General features: G+C 53.2%; 2 protein-coding genes across 4 annotated transcripts; one reads left to right on the top strand and one right to left on the bottom strand.

Annotated features, from left to right (window-relative positions):
- Window positions 1–141: 141 nt before the first annotated feature.
- Window positions 142–6,733, bottom strand: KLHL10 (kelch like family member 10). Its single transcript, XM_008149380.3, has 5 exons — window positions 6,415–6,733; window positions 3,029–3,518; window positions 1,522–2,139; window positions 762–911; window positions 142–560 (listed from the first exon to the last, which is right to left on the bottom strand). The coding sequence occupies exons 1-5, from the start codon at window positions 6,606–6,608 to the stop codon at window positions 186–188; spliced, it is 1,827 nt and encodes a 608-aa protein (XP_008147602.1). The 5' UTR covers window positions 6,609–6,733; the 3' UTR covers window positions 142–185.
- A 116-nt stretch (window positions 6,734–6,849) lies between these two features.
- NT5C3B (5'-nucleotidase, cytosolic IIIB) lies at window positions 6,850–22,052 on the top strand. 3 transcript variants are annotated; one of them, XM_054709774.1, is made up of 10 exons: window positions 6,850–7,126; window positions 11,402–11,530; window positions 12,139–12,237; window positions 12,815–12,884; window positions 12,971–13,017; window positions 16,660–16,745; window positions 17,994–18,083; window positions 19,070–19,232; window positions 20,335–20,535; window positions 21,570–22,052. In XM_054709774.1, exons 1-10 carry the CDS (start codon window positions 7,001–7,003, stop codon window positions 21,702–21,704), a joined length of 1,146 nt encoding a protein of 381 aa, XP_054565749.1. In that variant the 5' UTR covers window positions 6,850–7,000; the 3' UTR covers window positions 21,705–22,052. The 3 variants fall into 3 exon arrangements, with proteins under 3 accessions (XP_054565749.1, XP_054565750.1, XP_054565751.1); XM_054709775.1 differs by having other exon boundaries at window positions 6,851–7,120; XM_054709776.1 differs by lacking the exons at window positions 6,850–7,126; window positions 11,402–11,530 and adding an exon at window positions 11,858–11,932.
- The last annotated feature ends 1,145 nt before the right edge of the window (window positions 22,053–23,197 follow it).

The following is a 23,197-nucleotide window of genomic DNA, read 5'->3' as shown; positions in this document are numbered from 1 at the left end:
TTTAAGTATGTACTGTTGAATATAATTGCTTTCTTCCTTGAACCCTTTTACTCCCTCATTCGTCCAACCCTTGGCTCCCTTATGTTGAACATTTTCCAGTACTCTTACAAGTTTAAACACTGCATTTATTTTAAAAAAGAATTAATTCTTATTGCTTAGACTTTTTATTAGCTAAATGAAGAGGCTCATACAGGTAAGGTACTTGTTGAAGCGGAGTACTTTACTTCATCTCGCAGTGCTAATCCTGTGAAGTTGTCCCTTCTAGCTGCATATTCCCCAACATTGGCCAGCCCTGGTACCACACAGCAGCTCAGAGCACTGCGATAGATACTCATGTCATGGGCATCATACCACTCGTCAGTCTTTTCATCATAGCACTCAACGTTAAAGGTGGTGGTAAAGCCATTGAAGCCCCCCACCACAAACAAGAGGTCGTCTACCACCTCGATGCCGAAATTGCTACGAGGATTAAACATAGTGGGGATCGTGCGCCAAGTGTTAGCCACTGGGCTGTAGGCTTCTGCACTCCTAAGTCGATTAGCTCCATCAAAGCCGCCTACCTGTGGACAGCAACGGGAACACGATTTACTGTTAGCCTTGATTCTGTTCACCCAGGAGGCCCTCTACGGGGAGGACTAGTGATTTCACACCTCCCTCTTCCGCTGTCTTCCATGGAACAAAACCTTTTCAAATGCTTACCAATGGTTGTATAATAGAAAATCGAGGGGAATCATTTTTGTTGTGGTACACGATAAACTCACCGCATATACGTGTTCTCCATAAGCAATTACGCCTATTCCACTCCTCCTGCTTCTCATGGGTGCTATGACTGTCCACTGATTACTCTCAGTGTTGTACACTTCTGCTGTAAACAGGCATTCATTTCCATTGAACCCACCACATATGTAGACCTGTGTGAAGACAGTTTAAGATTGTTAAAATTGTTACCTCTGGAGTATGAACGGGTATGTATATGGTGTGTGGGGGGGTGCTTTCATATCAGTCTGTGTACTCTGAGTTTCTTTTATTATTGATTTTAGAGCGAGAGGGAGGGAGAGAGAGAGAAACATCAACCTGCTGCTCCACCCATTCATGCACTCGTTGGTTGACCCTTGTATGTGCCCTGACCAGGTATCAAAGCCAGAACCCTGGCACATCAGGACAATGCTACAGCCAACTGAGCCACCAGCCAGGGGCACTCTGAGCTGCTTTTTCCCACATGTACATGTATTGCTTTTTATTTATTTTTACTTTTTTTGTGGTTATACTCTCAGAGTTTATTACAGTGAAAGGATACAAATAAAAACTCAGCCGGGGGAAGAGATTCATGAGTCAGAATAAGTAAACTAAGAAAAGACCGTTACAAAGGGTCACTTAGTCATTTGATGAAAGAGTTTGAACTGCCAAGCATACTGCCATTTCTGTTTTCCATCCACCCCCCAAAAAGAAGAGCGTTATTTCTGGGCTCGTTTGCTTTCACATCCCGCCTGCCCGCCCCCCGCCCCGCCCCCCCGTTTTTACCTTTCCGTAGAGTGTCGTGGCACTCGCATCGCTCCTCTGCTCATGCATGGGCGCAATGAGTGTCCATTGGTTGGTCTCTGGCTCGTAACGTTCAGCAGTGTTGAGACGCACGTAGCCGTCAAATCCTCCCATGGCATAAATAAAATTGCTGAGGACTGTCACGCTGACATAGCAACGTCTGGAGTGCATCGGGGCTACCTGGTGCCAGGTTTTCTTGACTGGGTCAAAGCGTTTAACACTATTGAAATAGTCTACACTATCGAACCCCCCAATGATATAAACGTAGCCTTTCAAGTAGGCTGCCCCGTGGTAGGCACGGGGACTTTCTTCTTCACAAGTGACGTTCACCCATCTGTCTGCCCGAGCATCGTATGCCTCAATGGCATTGGTGGGGCTCCCACCACTCCAGCCACCAATTGCAAATAGGATGGCATAGGGTAGGCGGGGCCTGGTGAGTGGGTTGGTGAAGTCAGAATTAGAGGGTCCATTCATGTTTAGGTCATACATGGCCTTTAGGGCATTAATGATGACTGGCTTGCATTCCTCACTGTCTTTGACATAGTCATTCATCTTAACATTGTTCATGAAGTACTCAGCATGCATTAGGGCCAGGCGAACCTAAGGAGGAAATGCAGCAAGTCATTTAAGGGAGGTGAGGATGCCTGAAAAACCCCTTAGCCCCTTGGTTTACAGCCTGCCTTGGAATTGCAGTAGGGCCATATTTTGTTTTGAAATTTACAACTTACAGTTTAAGTATCTGTTTTTAAGAGGTGGTATACATTTGGATCCGAGAATGAGCTAGAGAAATGATCAGCAAGCTAGCTCATTCCTTGACCACCAGACTATACTACTAGACCAAAAAAAGGTTGAAGTAATTTTTCTGTAAATGAATATCTGTCTCTGTATGTAAAATAACACCAATTAACATCAAATGGCTACTACTCCAGTTTCTCTCTTGGGTTTGGGGAAACTCAGAATGGACAAAGTTAAAAAGAAGACTAGAATTCTTGTGAAGGCCTTGCCCTCCCCTTCCCCCACAGCCAGGGAGAATTTTGGTAAAGACTAAAACTGGGGGGGGGGGGGGGGGGGGGGGTGGCGAAATGCCCTGGCTGGTGTGGCTCTGTTGGTTGGAGCATCGTCCCGTATGTACACCAAAAGGTGGCTGGTTCAATTCCCAGTCAGGGCATACACCCAGGTTGCAGATTCTACCCTGGTTGATGTGCGAGCAGGAGGCAACCGACTCACATTGATGTTTCTCTCCCTTCCTCTCTAAAAAAGAAAAATAAATATAAACAAAAGAACTGGGATAAAAGGAACTAGCAATGCCAAGGGCAAAGAAAATTGCAAAATTCCAGACACTAGTAGGAGATGCCTTCTATACAAATATATGTAAATACAGCCCTGGAGTCTGTCAAACATCTGAACATAGCTCTTAGGACAACCCGACTGGGATAAAGGAATCAAAAGTGATCAATTAAGCATCCTACAAAAAATAATTAAACTTGACCTTGGGGAGCAAAACTGAAATATGCTGCTTCCTATTTTGGGGGTCATGAGCAATCCATTTTAAAATGGCCTCAAATACAGCATCTTCCTGTTTGACGTTTAGCTCATCTTTCTCGATGATATCCTTCAGTTCAATGACAGAGAGCTCCAAGAACTCTGCTGAGACTTTCACCATCTCCTCGAAGTTGTGCAGTATGAACATGTAGGCCTTCTGCCTTAGTTCCGGGCAGTAGTAGTAGTCTGTGAACTTGCAGATGCCGATACAATTATCCAAACACAGCTCTGACTTGAGGAACTCACAGCAACCCCTTACAATACCCATGATGTTAAATTGGTCCGCAGCAGCCAGCAGCTTCTCCACGTTGTCGGGTGTGATGGGGACGGTCCTGGTATACGCATATTCAATAATTAGTTTCATCATGTCGGGGGAAATGCCAGGAATGTTGTATACCTTCTTTTCAGTGTTGTTCCAGCCACTTGTAAACAAAGCTCTGGAAAAAGGGGAGAAACTAGCAATCACTGAAACATTTCTCTCCCGTTTGCCATGTTCTCCCCACTTTTTCTTTTCTTTTTTTTTTGAATATTTATATGAGAATTTATTGTAAACATACACAAATGAATATATGAGTGTTCATGTATTGGTTTACAAAGGAAAGAAAGAAATGGAAATAGATACTATAGTGTTTTTTTAAACAATCACTAGTTGAAAACATGCTTGTAGATTCGATGGATATTGGTATATATAGTAATAAGCAATACAGGAAGCAGAGCAACTAATTTGGGGGGAGAGAGATGTTTTTGCTTTTGGTTTGAGGACCCTGTGGAACATGATAGCAGTGCCTTAAATGTAAAGTGGTCGATTTGTTTATATAGCAATAGACTAGTAGTCAGCTAACTGTTAACCTTTTGCATAGTTGGAAAGTGTAGTTCTGTTTTGTACCCAGACTCATATGCACTGATTAAGGTTAATATTGGCCACTAGCCAGTAGACCAGGACCCATTGTTTGTTTTTGGAGATACAATAATTAAATTGTCAATTTAATTGTTCCAGCCCTGACCGGTTTGGCTCAGTGGATAGAGCGTCGGCCTGCGGACTGAAGGGTCCCGGGTTCGATTCCGGTCAAGGGCATGTACTTGGTTGCGGGCACATCCCCAGTAGGAGGTGTGCAGGAGGCAGCTGATTGATGTTTCTCTCTCATCAATGTTTCTAACTCTCTCTCCCTTCCCCACTTTTTCTTGTTGAGAGTTTGGACAAGTTCTAAAGAGAGCATTGAAAATAAATCGGCGTGAGGAAGGAGAGGGGAAGGGCAGACTGCTTTATATAGTGGGTGAGAGAACCTTCCCAAGAACTTTGATTTTGGTCACTCTTATCCTCATGATAACTATATCCTTTTCCCATTTGTGGATGGAAAAATTGGGATCTAGAGCTAGGTGTAAGACCCAGGTCTCTTCTGTCTCAACCCCATTGCCCACCAAATTCAAGTAATCTTCAACACATATCCATAATCGAATCAATTCTATTGCTACCTCCTTGGTCCAAGCCACCACTGTCTCTTGCCTAGATTGGGAGTAACCTCCTAACTGATTTGCTCTTGACACCTCCAGAATTTAGTCTTATCTAAACCACCAGTGTTTCTCTTAAAACCTTCCATTGGCCCTAACCTGTTTGGCTCAGTGGATAGAGCGTCGGCCTGTGGACTCAAGGGTCCCGGGGTCCATTCTGGTCAAGGGCATGTACCTTGGTTGCGGGCACATCCCCAGTAGGGAGTGTGCAGGAGGCAGCTGAATCGATGTTTCTCTCTCATCAATGTTTCTAACTCTCTATCCCTCTCCCTTCCTCTCTATAAAAAAATCAATTATAGATATATAGATATATAGATACATATATAAGCCTTCCATTGACTTTCCTTCTTAGAGTAAAATACCAAGCCCTTCCAGGTGGCTGAAGTGGCATTATTATCTACAAAAGTCCCGTGAGATCTGGGCCAGCCACACCTCTCTGATGGTATTGCCTCCCACCTTCCCCCTCACTCTATTTCAGCCCTTTTGGCCTTGCGTTCCTTGAACACATCAGAGATGCTTCCATCTTTGGGCTTTACCTGCTCTTTCTTCTGCCTGGAATTCTGCCCAGATCTCTCTATTTCTCACTCCTTCATTCCCTTGCAGTCTTTGCTCAAATTTAACTTTGTCAGCAAAGTGATAATCCTATTTAAAATTGCCATCCACCGTTACCTATCTTATTTTTCCTTAGCACTTACAATCTGATATGTATTTTATTTATTTAATGCCTCTTCTCCCTACCAGAAGGTAAGCTTCATGAGGACAGGAATGTTTACCTCTTGATTCATTGTTTTATTTCCAGTACCCACGATAGTGCTGGTCACAAAATAGACACTAAATAAATAATTATTGAATAAATAAGTGACTAGTATTCCACTCTGTAGCTAGGTACTGAATAAGACAGAATTCCCTTCCATAATATATTTTGCTTCCTTTTTCTAGGAGGTCTCAGGGACTATGGGCTTAGAGATAAAATTCTTCTCTAGAGCAGGGGTCTGTAAATACAGCCTCTGGGCCAGATTCCACCCACGTCTTCTTTTTGTACTGCCCACGAAGTAAGAATGTTTTTTACATTTTTAAATGGGGTAAAAATGAAATTATAATAAATTCAAATTTCAGTGTCCTTTCATTTAGTATTATCTGCAGAGTGGAGTAGTTGCATGTGACAGAGTCTATAGGGCCTGCAAAGCTTAAAGTATGTGCTATCTGCTCTTTTCATAGACCCTGCTATAGATCAAGATGAGAATTTTTAGCAACAGGTGGGACACATTTATCATATCTTGATTGGAATTGATTACTCAAACATGTTCGGCTCATGAACAAAATAGCCCATTTCATGGGTTACAATGGTTTGCACACAAATTCCCCCCCCCCCCTTTTTTTTCTCCTGATAAATATTTACGTGGTTCTTCTGCATCCCCCTCCCCATCCCCTCAATCCTTGATAGTTTATCACCCTGTTCAAGCTCGTCTCTATGGGGATAGGGGGATCAGGGTGGCTGAAGTGGCATTACTAGTAGTATCTAGGTTAAGTAGGAAGCCCCGCATGGATGCTCAACTTTCCCAAAGGTTGGTTTGAGTGAGAATCGAAGGGCAAAAGCAGCTGGCCCACCAAGAGTTTGGTTGAAATCCAATTGAAAACCAGAGAGAAGGGAATCTGGCCCTAGCCGTGCCCCTTCAGATGACAAAGGAGCCAGGCTACCTACCGGAGCCCCGTGCTTCGACAGTGTCCCTAAGCTTAAGACGGTGGGGTGGGGAAACAGGAAATGAACCACGTCCAAAATGCACCCGGCCCCCCCTCAGGCTTGGTCCGGCACCCCTGTTGTACCTAAAGTAGGAACTGCAGCTACAGAGGATGTTCTTGTGGGCATTGAACTCGAAGCCATTGACCTTGATGACCACGTCGCAGAGCTTGCCCTCCAGCCTAAGCTCGTTGAAGATCTCACAGGTCATCGCACTCATCTTCCTCTCCATGTGAGGTTGGTGGAAACGTGCGGAGGCCGCCTTGTTCTCCATCTCCATGGCACCCTGGGACCAGCCGAGGGAGGCTGTGCTCCGAGGGTGTCGGGGAGGGTTGTGGGGGGCCCCTTCAGCCAGCTGTCGCTCCTTTTCCCTACTACATCTTTCATGTAGGGTCCATCAGGCAGCCCAAGTTCCAGAATCCTGGGCCTGAGTGAGATCATCACTCTCAGGATTGTGCTCTCAGGTTCTGGAATTCTCTCCAATTGAAAACCAGGGGGAAGAAGGTCTGGCCCTCGTTGGCGCCCCTTCGGATGACGGAGGAGCCAGGCAGCCGGAGCCCAGCGCTTTGACAGCGCCCCCAAACCTGAGATGGCGGGGTGGGGAACGTGAAATGAACCACGATGTCTCAAACGCGCCCAGTTCCCCCTCAGGCTTAGTCGGGCACCCCTATTATGTCTGAAGTCCCCGTCCCCCTTCCTTCTCCCCTCCCCACCGCGCCGCCAGCTGAAGATCACCCCACACCTGCATCCATGTCCTTGTACCCAGAGCAGGACCATGACCACCGGCACCATGTAAGAGTTTCATTAGCTCTGGCTCCTGTTGCCCACTTGGTGTCACCCACCCACCTCCCTCCACAGCTCCAACCACCCACCTCCCTCCACAGCTCCACCCACCTCCCTCCCTCCACAGCTCCACCCACCCACCTCCCTCCACAGCTCCACCCACCCACCTCCCTCCACAGCTCCACCCATCCACCTCCCTCCACAGCTCCACCATCTACCTCCCTCCACAGCTCCACCACCTACCTCCCTCCACAGCTCCACCACCTACCTCCCTCCACAGCTCCACCCATCCACCTCCCTCCACAGCTCCACCCACCCACCTCCCTCCACAGCTCCACCCATCCACCTCCCTCCACAGCTCCACCCACCCACCTCCCTCCACAGCTCCACCCACCTCCCTCCACAGCTCCACCCATCCACCTCCCTCCACAGCTCCACCCACCCACCTCCCTCCACAGCTCCACCATCCACCTCCCTCCACAGCTCCACCACCTACCTCCCTCCACAGCTCCACCCATCCACCTCCCTCCACAGCTCCACCCATCCACCTCCCTCCACAGCTCCACCCATCCACCTCCCTCCACAGCTCCACCCATCTACCTCCCTCCACAGCTCCACCCACCCACCTCCCTCCACAGCTCCACCCATCCACCTCCCTCCACAGCTCCACCCATCCACCTCCCTCCACAGCTCCACCACCCACCTCCCTCCACAGCTCCACCCATCCACCTCCCTCCACAGCTCCACCCACCCACCTCCCTCCACAGCTCCACCCACCCACCTCCCTCCACAGCTCCACCCACCTCCCTCCCTCCACAGCTCCACCCACCTCCCTCCACAGCTCCACCACCCACCTCCCTCCACAGCTCCACCACCCACCTCCCTCCACAGCTCCACCCACCCACCTCCCTCCACAGCTCCACCCATCCACCTCCCTCCACAGCTCCACCCACCTACCTCCACAGCTCCACCCATCCACCTCCCTCCACAGCTCCACCCATCCACCTCCCTCCACAGCTCCACCCATCCACCTCCCTCCACAGCTCCACCCATCCACCTCCCTCCACAGCTCCACCCACCTCCCTCCCTCCACAGCTCCACCCACCTCCCTCCACAGCTCCACCACCCACCTCCCTCCACAGCTCCACCACCCACCTCCCTCCACAGCTCCACCCACCCACCTCCCTCCACAGCTCCACCCATCCACCTCCCTCCACAGCTCCACCCACCTACCTCCACAGCTCCACCCATCCACCTCCCTCCACAGCTCCACCCATCCACCTCCCTCCACAGCTCCACCCATCCACCTCCCTCCACAGCTCCACCCATCCACCTCCCTCCACAGCTCCACCCATCCACCTCCCTCCACAGCTCCACCACCCACCTCCCTCCACAGCTCCACCCATCCACCTCCCTCCACAGCTCCACCCACCCACCTCCCTCCACAGCTCCACCCACCCACCTCCCTCCACAGCTCCACCCACCTCCCTCCCTCCACAGCTCCACCCACCTCCCTCCACAGCTCCACCACCCACCTCCCTCCACAGCTCCACCACCCACCTCCCTCCACAGCTCCACCCACCCACCTCCCTCCACAGCTCCACCCATCCACCTCCCTCCACAGCTCCACCCACCTACCTCCACAGCTCCACCCATCCACCTCCCTCCACAGCTCCACCCATCCACCTCCCTCCACAGCTCCACCCATCCACCTCCCTCCACAGCTCCACCCATCCACCTCCCTCCACAGCTCCACCCACCTCCCTCCCTCCACAGCTCCACCCACCTCCCTCCACAGCTCCACCACCCACCTCCCTCCACAGCTCCACCACCCACCTCCCTCCACAGCTCCACCCACCCACCTCCCTCCACAGCTCCACCCATCCACCTCCCTCCACAGCTCCACCCACCTACCTCCACAGCTCCACCCATCCACCTCCCTCCACAGCTCCACCCATCCACCTCCCTCCACAGCTCCACCCATCCACCTCCCTCCACAGCTCCACCCATCCACCTCCCTCCACAGCTCCACCCACCCACCTCCCTCCACAGCTCCACCCACCCACCTCCCTCCACAGCTCCACCCACCCACCTCCCTCCACAGCTCCACCCACCTCCCTCCCTCCACAGCTCCACCCACCTCCCTCCACAGCTCCACCACCCACCTCCCTCCACAGCTCCACCACCCACCTCCCTCCACAGCTCCACCCACCCACCTCCCTCCACAGCTCCACCCATCCACCTCCCTCCACAGCTCCACCCACCTCCCTCCACAGCTCCACCCATCCACCTCCCTCCACAGCTCCACCCATCCACCTCCCTCCACAGCTCCACCATCTACCTCCCTCCACAGCTCCACCCATCCACCTCCCTCCACAGCTCCACCCATCCACCTCCCACCACAGCTCCACCCATCCACCTCCCTCCACAGCTCCACCCATCCACCTCCCTCCACAGCTCCACCCATCCACCTCCCTCCACAGCTCCACCATCTACCTCCCTCCACAGCTCCACCCATCCACCTCCCACCACAGCTCCACCCATCCACCTCCCTCCACAGCTCCACCCATCCACCTCCCTCCACAGCTCCACCCATCCACCTCCCTCCACAGCTCCACCCATCCACCTCCCTCCACAGCTCCACCCATCCACCTCCCTCCACAGCTCCACCCATCCACCTCCCACCACAGCTCCACCCATCCACCTCCCTCCACAGCTCCACCCATCCACCTCCCTCCACAGCTCCACCCATCCACCTCCCTCCACAGCTCCACCACCCACCTCCCTCCACAGCTCCACCACCCACCTCCCTCCACAGCTCCACCCACCTCCCTCCACAGCTCCACCCATCCACCTCCCTCCACAGCTCCACCCATCCACCTCCCGCCACAGCTCCACCATCTACCTCCCTCCACAGCTCCACCCATCCACCTCCCTCCACAGCTCCACCCACCCACCTCCCTCCACAGCTCCACCACCCACCTCCCTCCACAGCTCCACCCACCTCCCTCCACAGCTCCACCCATCCACCTCCCTCCACAGCTCCACCCATCCACCTCCCTCCACAGCTCCACCATCTACCTCCCTCCACAGCTCCACCCACCACCTCCCTCCACAGCTCCACCCATCCACCTCCCTCCACAGCTCCACCATCCACCTCCCTCCACAGCTCCACCATCCACCTCCCTCCACAGCTCCACCATCCACCTCCCTCCACAGCTCCACCCACCCACCTCCCTCCACAGCTCCACCCACCCACCTCCCTCCACAGCTCCACCCACCTCCCTCCCTCCACAGCTCCACCCACCTCCCTCCACAGCTCCACCACCCACCTCCCTCCACAGCTCCACCACCCACCTCCCTCCACAGCTCCACCCACCCACCTCCCTCCACAGCTCCACCCACCTCCCTCCACAGCTCCACCCATCCACCTCCCTCCACAGCTCCACCCATCCACCTCCCTCCACAGCTCCACCATCTACCTCCCTCCACAGCTCCACCCATCCACCTCCCTCCACAGCTCCACCCATCCACCTCCCACCACAGCTCCACCCATCCACCTCCCTCCACAGCTCCACCCATCCACCTCCCACCACAGCTCCACCCATCCACCTCCCTCCACAGCTCCACCCATCCACCTCCCTCCACAGCTCCACCCATCCACCTCCCTCCACAGCTCCACCCATCCACCTCCCTCCACAGCTCCACCCATCCACCTCCCTCCACAGCTCCACCCATCCACCTCCCTCCACAGCTCCACCACCCACCTCCCTCCACAGCTCCACCAACCACCTCCCTCCACAGCTCCACCCACCTCCCTCCACAGCTCCACCCATCCACCTCCCTCCACAGCTCCACCCATCCACCTCCCTCCACAGCTCCACCCATCCACCTCCCTCCACAGCTCCACCATCTACCTCCCTCCACAGCTCCACCCAACCACCTCCCTCCACAGCTCCACCCACCTACCTCCCTCCACAGCTCCACCATCCACCTCCCTCCACAGCTCCACCACCTACCTCCCTCCACAGCTCCACCCACCCACCTCCCTCCACAGCTCCACCCACCCACCTCCCTCCACAGCTCCACCCACCCACCTCCCTCCACAGCTCCACCCACCCACCTCCCTCCACAGCTCCACCCACCCACCTCCCTCCACAGCTCCACCATCTACCTCCCTCCACAGCTCCACCCATCCACCTCCCTCCACAGCTCCACCCATCCACCTCCCTCCACAGCTCCACCCACCTACCTCCCTCCACAGCTCCACCCATCCACCTCCCTCCACAGCTCCACGCTGGCTCCCCAGACACCACGTTCCTGGGAACCACGCCAGAGGAGGCAGAAGGGAGAAGCGAAATGGATGAGCCTTTCCTCCTGGCCCAGCTGCCCAGGCCCCTCCTGCCCTCTGGACACGAGGTGGACACACGGTCTTCTGCTGGGGCGCGGGCCCAGAAACGCCCTCTGCATGTTGAACAGAACCCGCCGAGGGCCCCCTCCCATCCCCTCCCGTCCTGCGGCCTTTCCGTCCTGCAAACTGCAAGCCTGGAGCGCCCGTGCTTGCTGGGGCTTTTGCTCCAGAGAGAGTGGCACCCAGTAACCCCAATTCCCTGGGACCGTCCCCCTCCTCAACACAGATCCCCCCAACCAGGGTCTTCCCCAGCGTGGGGCGCAGGGCCCCCAGGCCCGCCGGCGCCCCAGGCCCCGCCCGGTGCGGTGCCCGGGGTCCCGGGGCGGGGACGAGCCTGCGCAGTGCGGCGGCGGGGCGGGCACCGGCGCAGGGCCGGTGCGGCTGCGGCGGCGGGCACCATGGCGGAGGAGGTGAGGCGGGAGGAACCGTCCCGCGAGGCGCGGGCCCCGACCCCCCGGGCGCGCCGAGGCCTCCAGCGGGGCGCCTGGGTCCAGCCCGGCCAGTAGGCGCCCCCAGCCCGGCCGGAGCCCCCGCTCCACCCCCCGCGACCCGGCCCCAGCTCCCCTCGGGCCCGGCGCGGAGCCGGGGTCAGCCGTTCTCTCGGGTCTCGGGACAGGTGAGCCCCCTGATGAAGGCCACGGTCCTGATGCGGCAGCCCGGGCGGGTGCAGGAGATCGTGGGCGCCCTCCGCAGGGGCGGGCGAGACCGCTTACAGGTACCGCCGGGCGGGGTCGGGCTGGCCCGGGGGGGGGGGGGGGGGCTGGGGGGCGTCCTGCCGGCGAGCCTTCCCGCGGGGTTGCGGCACCTGCAAGCCCTCAGCCCCTAGAAATGACCCGGGGCCTGGGGGCCAGCAGGTTGGTTCGCCGGTTTGGGGAGGAGCCCGCCTGCCCTGCCATCCTCTGTAAGGTCACGCTGCTTCCTCTGATTAGACAGAAAGCACCCACCCCAGGCCCTGGGGCCTCGTTCCCCACCCTAGCCCAGCCCAGCGGGCTCCCCAGGAAACTGCCAATGTGGACATGGGTCACAAAGGAAGGGCCTAGGGGCACGGAGATGGGTGCTGTTGAAAGAGCCAAAGGGATCGTGATTCTGCAGCACCTCCCCTCCCCCCAGGGTGGGCCCCCTGAGGGTTAGCGCTGTGCTGACTGGGATTAGGCCTTCCCTCCCTCCACAGCCCTCCCTGACTCCCCCAGTCTGGACAGCTGAGCCCTCGGACTTTCATAATCATCCCCAGGCTGACGCAGGGCCACACCAGAAGGAGCCGATCCTGGCGTCATCTCTCTTTTGCATTTTAGGTCATTTCTGATTTTGACAGGACCTTGAGCAGGTTTGCCTATAACGGAAAGCCATGCCCTTCTTCCTACAGTAAGTCCCGCACTGGCTTGCTTTGTTGGGCTTGACACGATGATGGCTTCTAAGGGGGGAGTGAAGGGAGCTTTGTGTTTTTGCAGATATTCTGGATGACAGCAAGATCATCAGTGAGGAGTGCCGGGAGAAGGTGAGCGGCCCCCCTCGGAGTTGCTGTCCTGTATTACTTCATATGGCTCTTGCTCAGGACCAAAGAGTCCAGAATAGAGACCTCAGAAGATTAAGTAAAAATTTTTTGTTGTTCTCTCGCTCAGGTGGACCTGGTTTTATTTTTTTTATTTTTATTTTTTTTAATATATTTTATTGATTTTTCACAGAGAGGAAGGGAGAGGGATAGAGAGCTAGAAACATCGATGAGAGAGAGACATCGATCAGCTGCCTCCTGCTCACCCCCCACCGGGGGACGTGCCGAAACCAATGTACATGCCCTTGACCGGAATCGAACCCGGGACCTTCCAGTCCGCAGACCGACGCTCTATCCACTGAGCCAAACCGGTTTCGGCTGGACCTGGTTTTAGTACACTGGGATAGCTTTTCCTCGTTGGCCAAGACCTGTTGTTCCTGGCAGGGGGACCTGACCCTGGGCGGGTCTGCCTCGGGCCAACCGAGAGTGTGTGGGTTCTAGACTTAGTGCAGGAAAAATGTCACGAGTCCAGGAGGATTTTGAGGACGTCTATTAAAGCTGGGGACGGTGAAACAAGGAGGGGCTGGGGAAATGAGCCTCGGCTGGGCGGCTTGGCTCACAAAGAAGTCAGAAAAGGGGGCCTTGCGGAGGTTCCGGGGGTTTGCCCGGGATGAACTGCTGCTGCCCGTCGCTGCCCTGGTTGCAAGAAGGGGGAGGGAGGGCGGGCGTGGAGCCTGAGGGCCCCTGGCACTGGGTCCTTTTATCTCTCTTCTGGCGGGAATCTTCGGGAGGGTTTCAGCAGAACATTCATCACTTTTCTTGGTGTGCTCCTTCAGGGTCCTGGTCTCCACTGATGGGCCAGTGTCAGGCAGGGCGTCTGTTAATCATTGCAGCTGGCCCTGGTGTCCCCCACCTGCTTTTGATGCCTTTCTGGGTCTGGAGCTGAAATATAACTGAGGCCCAGACGTTCTCTCTAGGGAGGTGACCTTCTGTATCTGCTGTGAATAGCTCTTCAGTCTGTTCAGCTGTCTATTCCCTGTTCCCCTTGTCCTGGCTTACAGGCCTGGCTCAGTATGGTAACTGATGGTTGGAGTGTGGACGTTATGCTCACTGTTAGCTACAGCGTTTACAAGGGACTTCAATGTTTGTTAGGTAACCCCACCACTTCCAGAGGGGACTGGAACCATGATGGTCTCCACCTAACAGATGAGAAAGCGGGTTTGGAGACGTAGAGCAACTTACCCAAGGACACACGGCAGGACCAGAGCTTGGCTTTCCCGTAGATCAGATTCTGCCCCAAACTCTTTCCACTACATTTTGCTCTTTCCTTGATAATGATTTTCTTGGGAAGGCAGCCGGTGTTGAGAAAGACATCTGAATTAATGTCAGTGTGCAGCCACTCCCAGTTCCATAAGATACATACAAATATTGTAAAGCGATCCCTCTGTAGCTTTGGAGTTCACTTTATTTCGTCCCATGTTCTTCCTCTCGGGGTCCTCTGTGCCAGCGCAGAGCCGTGCTAACTGCACATTTCTCTGTAGGTGGCTGAGCTCTTTCTGCTGAATTAGCTACATCCTTTCGCTCCCCTCCTGTATGAAATTCACTAAGTCGCATGCCAAGTCGTCTCCTGGTCTGTTGTATTGATTAGCTCTTCCAATACTCTGTCAGGATTACTCAGAATTAAGATGGGCAGTAGAGCCCAGCCGGTGTGACTCAGTTGGTTGAGCGCCATCCCATGGACCAAGAGGTCACTGGTTTGATTCCGGTCAGGGCACATGCCCAGGAGGGGTCATGCAAGAGGCAGCTGATCAATTTTTCTCTCTCATTGATGTTTGCCTCTCTCTTTCTCTTAAAAAAAAAAAAAAATCAATCAAAAACATTTTTTTAAAGTTTATTAACAATTATTGGTCGTTTACCTGAAATTCATGGGGGAAAAAACACACAAAACAAAAGCTGGGCAGTGGATTATACAGTAGATTGTTCTTATATTTCTAAAACCTGTCTCTTGGGATGCCACTTTTAGCTTACGGTAGGTTTTGGCTCCATCACTGATAGCTTTTAGCAAGTCACTTTTTTTCTTAATCCTCACCTTAGGACATACTTAGAGAGAGGAAGGGAGATACAGTACATCGATGTGAGAGAGAAATATTTATTGGTTGCCTTACATACGTGCCCTGACAGAGAAACAGGTTCTACAGAGAATCTGACCAGGGGGTGGTACGTGCCCTGACTGGTAATCGAACCGGCAACCTTTTGGTGCATGGGATTACACCCAACCAACTGAGCCACTCTGGCTGGCCTAGCAAGTCACGTTTTTTGGTTCCTTGAATACCTGATTTATCAACTTCCAGGAAGCTGCGTCCACTAGATTTGAGTGCCCTCTCTCAGATAAAGAAGCTAGAGAAAACTATTTTCTTTGGTGTTGATGGGCTCCTGAAAAAAATTAATAAAGCAAAGTTTATATATGAAATCTTTTTTCTTCTTCTTCTTTTTTTTTTTTTTTTGGTTAATCCTCACCCAAGGATGTTTTTTTTCCATTGATTTTCAGAGAGAATGGAAGGGAGGGGGAGAGACAGACAGAGAGAAATACTGATGTGAGAAAGACACATTGATTGGTTGCCTCCAGTACATGCCCTGATCAGGGTCGGGGATCCAGCTTGCAACCAAGGCACCTGCTCTTGACCAGAATCGAACCCATGACCCTTCAGTCTACAGGCCGACACTCCAACCACTGAGCAAAGCCAGCTAGGGCAGCGGTCGCCAACCAGTGGTCTGCGGACCTCTGATGGTCCACGAGGTCCAAAAGGTTGGCGACCGCTGTGCTAGGACATTTATTTAGTTATTATTTTTTAAATATATTTTTACTGATTTCAGAGAGAAAGGAGAGGGAGAGAGAAACATCAATGATGAGGGAGAATCATTGGCTGCATCCTGCACACCCCAAACTGGGGGTTGGACCTGCAACCCAGGCATGTGCCCTTGAATGGAATTGAACCCGGGACCCTTCAGTCTGCAGGCGGAAACTCTATCCACTGAGCCAAATCTGTCAGGGCAGGAGCTTTCTGTCTTGGTCAGTGTGTGATCTTTGCATTTAACCCTTCATACACACACACACACACACACACACACACATATATTTTTTAAAAATATTTTTATTGATTTTTTACAGAGAGGAATAGAGTTAGAAACATTGATGAAAGAGAAACATCAATCAGCTGCCTCCTGCACACCTCCTACTGGGGATGTGCCTGCAACCAAGGTACGTGCCCTTGACTAGAATCGAACCTGGGACCCTTCAGTCCACAGGCTGATGCTCTATCCACCGAGCCAAACTGGCTAGGGCTTTTTTTTCATTATTGATTTCAGAGAGGAAGAGAGAGGGAGAGATAGAAACATCAATGATGAGAGAGAATCATGGATCAGCTGCCTCCTACACACCCCCTACTGGGGATTGAGCCCGCAACCTGGGCATGTGCCCCACCAGGAATCAAACCATTACCTCCTGGTTCATAGGTCACAGATCAACCACCGAGCCACGCCCATCGGGCTGTTTTTTTTTTTTTGTTTTTTTTCTTGTGCTGAACAGTAGGACTTTGCTGGGGAAAACCTGAGGGACTAATGGCTTTTCTCTTCCTTTGGATGCCCCAGCTGAAAGCGCTCCTTCACCAGTATTACCCAATTGAGATTGACCCGCACCGGACCGCCAAGGAGAAGTCACCTCATATGGTGGAATGGTGAGTGATGGTGAGAGCCCCTGCCCTGGCGGCGGTCTGGTCCAGGAGGGGGCTGGTCTTCCTGAGCTTTGATGAGATGACAGACTTCCTTCACTTACTGGATGCTTAACTGAGTGCCACAGGCCCAACCAGTAGAACCAATTGTCCAGACACCCCTGGAGCTACCTGTGACGGCTGCTAGTGTGGTGGCCCGCCAAGCATCCTCGAATGCGTTAGAAGCCCCTGGGTGTGGGGGAGTACGTGCTTTGGGGAGATAACCTTCCTACAGAAACCAGTACCACTGGACAGAGCCCCAGTTCTCCAGTGGGCTCACGAGGAAGGGGTTCAGAAGAGCTTCGACTTCAGCAGTTAACTCACCTACCTCTTGTCTCTCAGTTGTGTTGCTTTCTCACCCTCTTTTGTTTTTTGTTTTATTAATCCTCACCCAAGGATATGCTTATTGATTCTAGAGCAAGGGGAAGGGGGAGAGAGTGAGAGAGAACATGGATTGGTTATCTTTATTTTTTAAAGGTTTTTATTGATTTTTAGAGAGGGAAGAAGGGAGAGGGAGAGAGAGATAGAAACATCAATGAGAGAGACACATCTATCGGCTGCCTCCTGCACACCTCCTACTGGAGATGGTGCCTACAATCCAGGCATGTGCCCTGACTGGGAATCGAACCCAAGAACCTCTTGGTCCATGGGACGATGCTCCATCTACTGAGCCACGCCAGCCAGGCTCTATTGGTTATTTTCTGTGCATACCCTGACCGGGGATCGAACCCGCAACCTAGGTATGTGCCCTGACCGGGAAATGAAACTGCAGCCTTTAGGTATACAGGATGAAGCTCCAACCAACTGAGCCATGCGGGCCGGGCTCACCCTCCTTTTTTAATATATATTTTATTGATTTTTTACAGAGAGGAAGGGAGAGGGATAGAAAGTTAGAAACATCGATGAGAGAGAAACATCGATCAGCTGCCTCCTGCACACCCCCCACTGGGGATGTGCCCACAACCAAGGTACATGCCCTTGACCGGAATTGAACCTGGGACCCTTGAGTCCGCAGGCCGACACTCTGTCCACTGAGCCAAACAGGCTAGGGCTCACCTCCTTTTTTAAGGACAGCCAGGGTTCTCCAGGAAATGGTTCTGTGGAAACGGATGAGGCCTCCTCCACTGTCAGTACTTGCAGAGGGACTTGGCCCTGAGAAGGGAGAAGTCATTTTACTGATCTGAATTGGGGGTCTTGTGGGGTGTTTGTGTGTAGGTGGACCAAAGCGCACGATCTCCTGTGTCAGCAGAAGATTCAGAAGTCTCAGATAGCCCAGGTGGTCAGAGAGTCCAACGCCATGCTTAGGTGAGCTGCGTGCTCCGGGAAACATTTGAAACTGGTTTGCTCACAAAAAGGGGCTGGAAGAGGGTGGAGAGGAGTTAGTTGCTGGGGGAGTTGGAAGAGACCTGGCGCCATGAAGGGGGGAAGGTTTCCTTTCCCTCTGGCTATGGCTAAAGAATGTTCTGCCTTTGGGCACTTCCTAGGAAGCAGTCTCTGGTAGTGTATGTATTGTTCTACACCATTTTCAAAATGTTATTTTTACTTATTTACAATTATTATTTTTATTATTTCAGGAAGGGAGAGGGAGAGAGAGATAGAAACATCAATGATGACAGAGAATCATTGATCGGCTGCCTCCTGCATGTCCCACACTGGGAATTGAGCCCACAACCTGGGCATGTGCTCTGACGGGGAATCTAACTGGCAACCTTTCCGAGCGTGGCCGATGCCCAGTCAGCTGAGCCACAGCGACCAGGGCCATGCTATTTTCTCTAAGGGACTTGAGCAGCCTTGGATGTTGGTATCCGTGGGGGTCTTAGAACCAATCCCCCCTCAGATACTGAGGGACAACTGTAGTCCAGTTTTTTGCGGCATCACAGGTTGTACGTGGGTTTCCTATTGCACAGGCGGTCAGCACCTCTTACCCTGTGTTATTCAGGGTTCAGTTGTAATACAGAAACAAAAGCACAACAATATGAGCCTGTTCATACGAAGTTCAGGGACAGGCAAAGCTAATCAGCGGTGACATGAAGTCAAAATAGGGAAGGATGGCATTGACTGGGAGGGACACGAGGGAGCGTGGGTCTGGTTGGTAATCACATGGGTGTAGACATAGGTCAATATTAATTGAGCTGAACACGTAAGATAAGTGCACTTTAACCACTTACTTTATGTGTTTTATACCTCAATTAAAATTTTTTCTAAAAAATCTAAAAATATATAACCCAAATAGAAAATACAGAGCAGTGATAGAGGCAGTGCCATTTCAGAATCCACTCATCTCTCTCCAGGGAGGGATACAAGGCGTTCTTCAACACCCTCTACCAAAATAACATCCCCCTCTTCATCTTCTCCGCGGGCATCGGTGATATCCTGGAGGAAATTATCCGGCAGATGAAAGTGTTTCACCCCAACATCCACATTGTGTCTAACTACATGGATTTTGACGAAGATGTGAGCCAAGTCAAATCTCTTTTGGGCTGGGAATGGGCCTGGGTGGGAACCACCAGCCAGGGTACTTCACCCTAAAAATCAACCCTGACCCGGGAGGAGAGGGAGCGGAAGGCGTGCTGGCTTCTGTGTCCTCGGGCAGTATTTACCTATTTACCTATGCCCTCTAAAGACCGTTACTTTCGAAGGACCTGCTCTTTGGTGTTCGGCCAACAGCTCTCTGCCATGGGGTCAACCAGGCCCCATGTCACTGTCACGGGTCATGCGCCATCCTGGGTACTCAAGGGCTCGGACTTCGGCTTGTTTTTCTAGGGCCAGAGGTGGGCTGCTCCCATTCACCCATGTTCTAACTTTTTCCCCTTAAAACCAGTGGCCGGAATTTCCATGCCTTTGAACTTGTGGTTAGGACGTGGCCCGCAGGGAAGGCTCAGTACATGCGTAGCCTGAACAGTGCTTGTATCACAGGCTTCATGCTTCCTCCAGAGTAGGTGACCAACAATATTTGATGGCTCCTGGTCGAGGAAAAGTTTAACCCTTTGCACTCGCTTGCTTTTTTCTCGATTCCTTTATTCTACTCGGGATTTAGTTTTTTTAAATACCCCAGATTTTACAAAGCGCGGCAGTAGAATAAAAAACTGGAGTTTCTTTTCATACAAACTTACTTATTTGGAGTTTTTTATATTTCAAATTATTGAGACATTCAATACAATTCGACATACGAGCTGCTACCGATGCTAACCGTGTCGAGTCACACTCGACATCCGAGTGCAAAAGGTTAAACCAGGGATTATAAACGTTATCATCTGTGGCTTGATGGGCTACACGACCTCTGTGGCAGCTACCCCGCTCTGCCGTGCAGGAAAGCAGCCATAGGAAGATGTGGACCGCCGGGCATGGCTGTGTGCCGGCAAAACTTAATTTACAAAAATAGGCCAAGTGTGACTCACAGGCCCTCCATTGCCGACTCCTGGTTTAGACTACAGTGAGGTTTTGGTGTTGCCTGTGGCTTGTAGGATTTCCTTGTCTCTGTGACAGAGGCAGAGGTGACCTGGTGCCGGACGGGTCCCCGTAGCCCTTCGGTGCGTCTCTTTTCTCGGTCATTTAGGGTTTCCTACAGGGATTCAAGGGCCAGCTCATTCACACATACAACAAGAACAGCTCCGTGTGCAGGAACTCCAGCTACTTCCAGCAGCTTCAGGGCAAAACCAACGTCCTCCTGCTGGGGGACACCATGGGGGACCTCACCATGGCCGATGGCGTTCAGGGTGTGGAGAACATTCTCAAGATCGGCTTCCTAAATGACAAGGTAGGTGGGGGGCCAGGGCCGCCGCCCCCACGGCTGGCTTCCCCTGCCGTTTCTGTTCACGTGCTTATCGGACACCTTCTGTGTGCTGCCCACGGCTCTCAGTGTTGGGGGTACCGAGGTGAGACACAGTGTTCTTCAGGAGAACATCCCGAATCTTTAGGAAGACCAGATAGCCAGCGATGAACGAGTTCAGAGGCAGGGGAATGCCAGGCCCTTCATCGGAGCCCCCCCTGAGTGCTCAGCATGTGCAGGGACATTAACCCCTTCAGTCCTTACAGCAGCCGCTGAGGTAGTGACTGTTGCACCATTTTACAGGCGAGGAGGTTAAGTAACTTGCCCGGGGGACGGTAGTTGGGGAAGTGGCGGGGCTGATTGCCAGCCCTCCTAACTCAGACCTGTCAGGCATCATTGAGATGGGAGACGTCCGGGTTGCGGGTTCCCAGTTTAGAGAAGGAAAACACTAGAACAGAGGCCGACGGGTGAAAACAGGGTGGTCATCGAGGGCCACAGCGTGGTGTCGGACGGAAGGCTCCCCGCATGCTGGAGCCTGTGGAAATCCAATCCACGTAGCTTAGAGGTAACATCTGGCTTTTAAGTTTCAATCCTTGTTACTGACCTTCTGACCCCAGAGTTTATTGTGGCAGCCTGTGCCCATTGCCATGTGCGTCTCCAAAAGGCAGGCCCTGTGACCTTGAACTCCTCTAGACCAGAGGTCGGCAAACTCATTAGCAGAGCCAAATATCAACAGTACAACGATTGAAATTTCTTTTGAGAGCCAAATTTTTTAAACACTTCTTCTAACGCCACTTCTTCAAAATAGACTCGCCCAGGCCGTGGTATTTTGTGGAAGAGCCACACTCAAGGGGCCAAAGAGCCGCATGTGGCTCGCGAGCCGCAGTTTGCCGACCAGTGGTCTAGGGGATCTGTGGCTTGAATGCACGCCTCCCCCAACTCCAGGTGCCTGAGAGGCGGGGGCAGTGGGCGGAGGGCGGGGCGTTCCGGGGACTCTCCGCCTCCCCTCCCCCTCCCGGCAGGTGGAGGAGCAGCGGGAGCGCTACATGGCCTCCTACGACGTTGTGCTGGAGAAGGACGAGACGCTGGACGTGGTCAACGGGCTGCTGCAGCACATCCTGCACCAGCGGGACTGGGCGGAGATGCGGGGCTCCTGAGGGCGCGGGCGCGGGGCCTGTCGGCGGGCGGAGAGGCGGAGGGGAGCCTCCGTGGGGGCTACTCTGCCGGGAGCCTGGTGTGTCCAGAGGGCAGCTCAGGACAGCCCCTGAGCATCCGGGTCCTCGCCCTTCCCTCCCCCTTTCCCCGGCACATTCTTGTGAGTTCTCCAAGGCCTGAGGGAGGCCCTGGCAGCGGGGAGGGCTCCAGGTGAATCGGACCTGCAGGCTGTTTGCATTCCGGGGGTCGGTTGGTCCAGGACTCTGTTTTTCGAAAATGTTTAACATGGGACGCTGTTCTTCAAACAAGTCGAATGTGTAAAGTGGATCGAAATAAAAGGAGGAACCAGAGCTGTTCTGATTTCGGGGTTGGGGGCGCAGAGCCTGTTCCCTTTGGTCCTGGAGGTGCAGGAACCTTCAAGAAGCCGCTAGGGTTCCACAGAACATGATTTGGAAACCACTGAATTGGCCCAGAAGACGCTCTGAGCGCAGCCTGAGTGTGTCTGTGGGGGTCAGGGTGGCAGGCAGGCAGGCAGGCAGGGTGTGTTTCTGACCTGGAGTGGTTTGCCTTTATTCTGATGCAGCCGTTAAACGAAATTCAGTTGGGATCAGTTGGGTCTGGCCAACCCTGTGTGCAGAGCCCCTTTAGAAGTCCCCAAAGGGATCCATCTGGGTGTCGGTTTTCCCTGATGCCCCTGATTCCTGTCCTTCCTCCTCTTGCGGGTCCAGGGCCACTAAAATGGGTGATGTAAGTGGGGGTGGGGGTGGGACCCAGGACCTGGAGGAGGAGTCGCTCTGTGGCAAAGTAAACCAGAAGTAGTTTGTGTTCTGTTGTCTTGTCTTCTTGGGTGTTCTCAAAGTGTTTTTTCCCTTTTCCCCTCCCTGTTGACTTGGTGAAGAACTAGCTGAGCCCGGCCAGCATGGCTCAGTGGTTGAGCGTCAACCTCTGAACCAGGAGGTCGCGGTTCAATTCTGGTCAGGGCACATGACTGGCTTGCGGCTTGATCCCCAGTAGGGGGCGTGTGGGAGGCAGCCAGTCAGATTCTCTCTCCACATTGATGTTTCTATCCCTTCCTCTTCCTTCCTCTCTGAAATCAATAAAAATGTTTTTTAAAAAAGAACTAATTGCATTCTCTCTAGGGTACCTTTTGAAGAAAATGTAGACCAACCACATTACCTGGTGTTTTCTTAGCCTGTCCTCGGAGAAATCCGGTCCCTCACCCTTCCCTGGATGCCTGGCTGTTCATCTGAAGGGGAAAGCCTTGGGACTGTGGGTGGAATCCTGCTGCGGTACCTCTTACGGGTGCCATTAAACCTCAGTGACCCCGCAGGTCTAGTTTGCAGGTGGCCAAGAAAGGACCAGTAGCGGCCACACCCCATAGCCAGGAGCTAGAGCTCGGGTAGGGTGTTTCTGGCCAAAGGGGGGCCTGCATCCTGCCCCCCACACCTGGGCCCCAGTAGGTTTGGGGAGGAGAGGTTTTCATCTAAGGCGGAGT

The sequence above is a fragment of the Eptesicus fuscus genome, chromosome 20 (assembly GCF_027574615.1).
Source record: "Eptesicus fuscus isolate TK198812 chromosome 20, DD_ASM_mEF_20220401, whole genome shotgun sequence".
NCBI lineage: Eukaryota > Metazoa > Chordata > Mammalia > Chiroptera > Vespertilionidae > Eptesicus > Eptesicus fuscus.
This window is presented reverse-complemented; position numbering and strand designations above follow the sequence as displayed.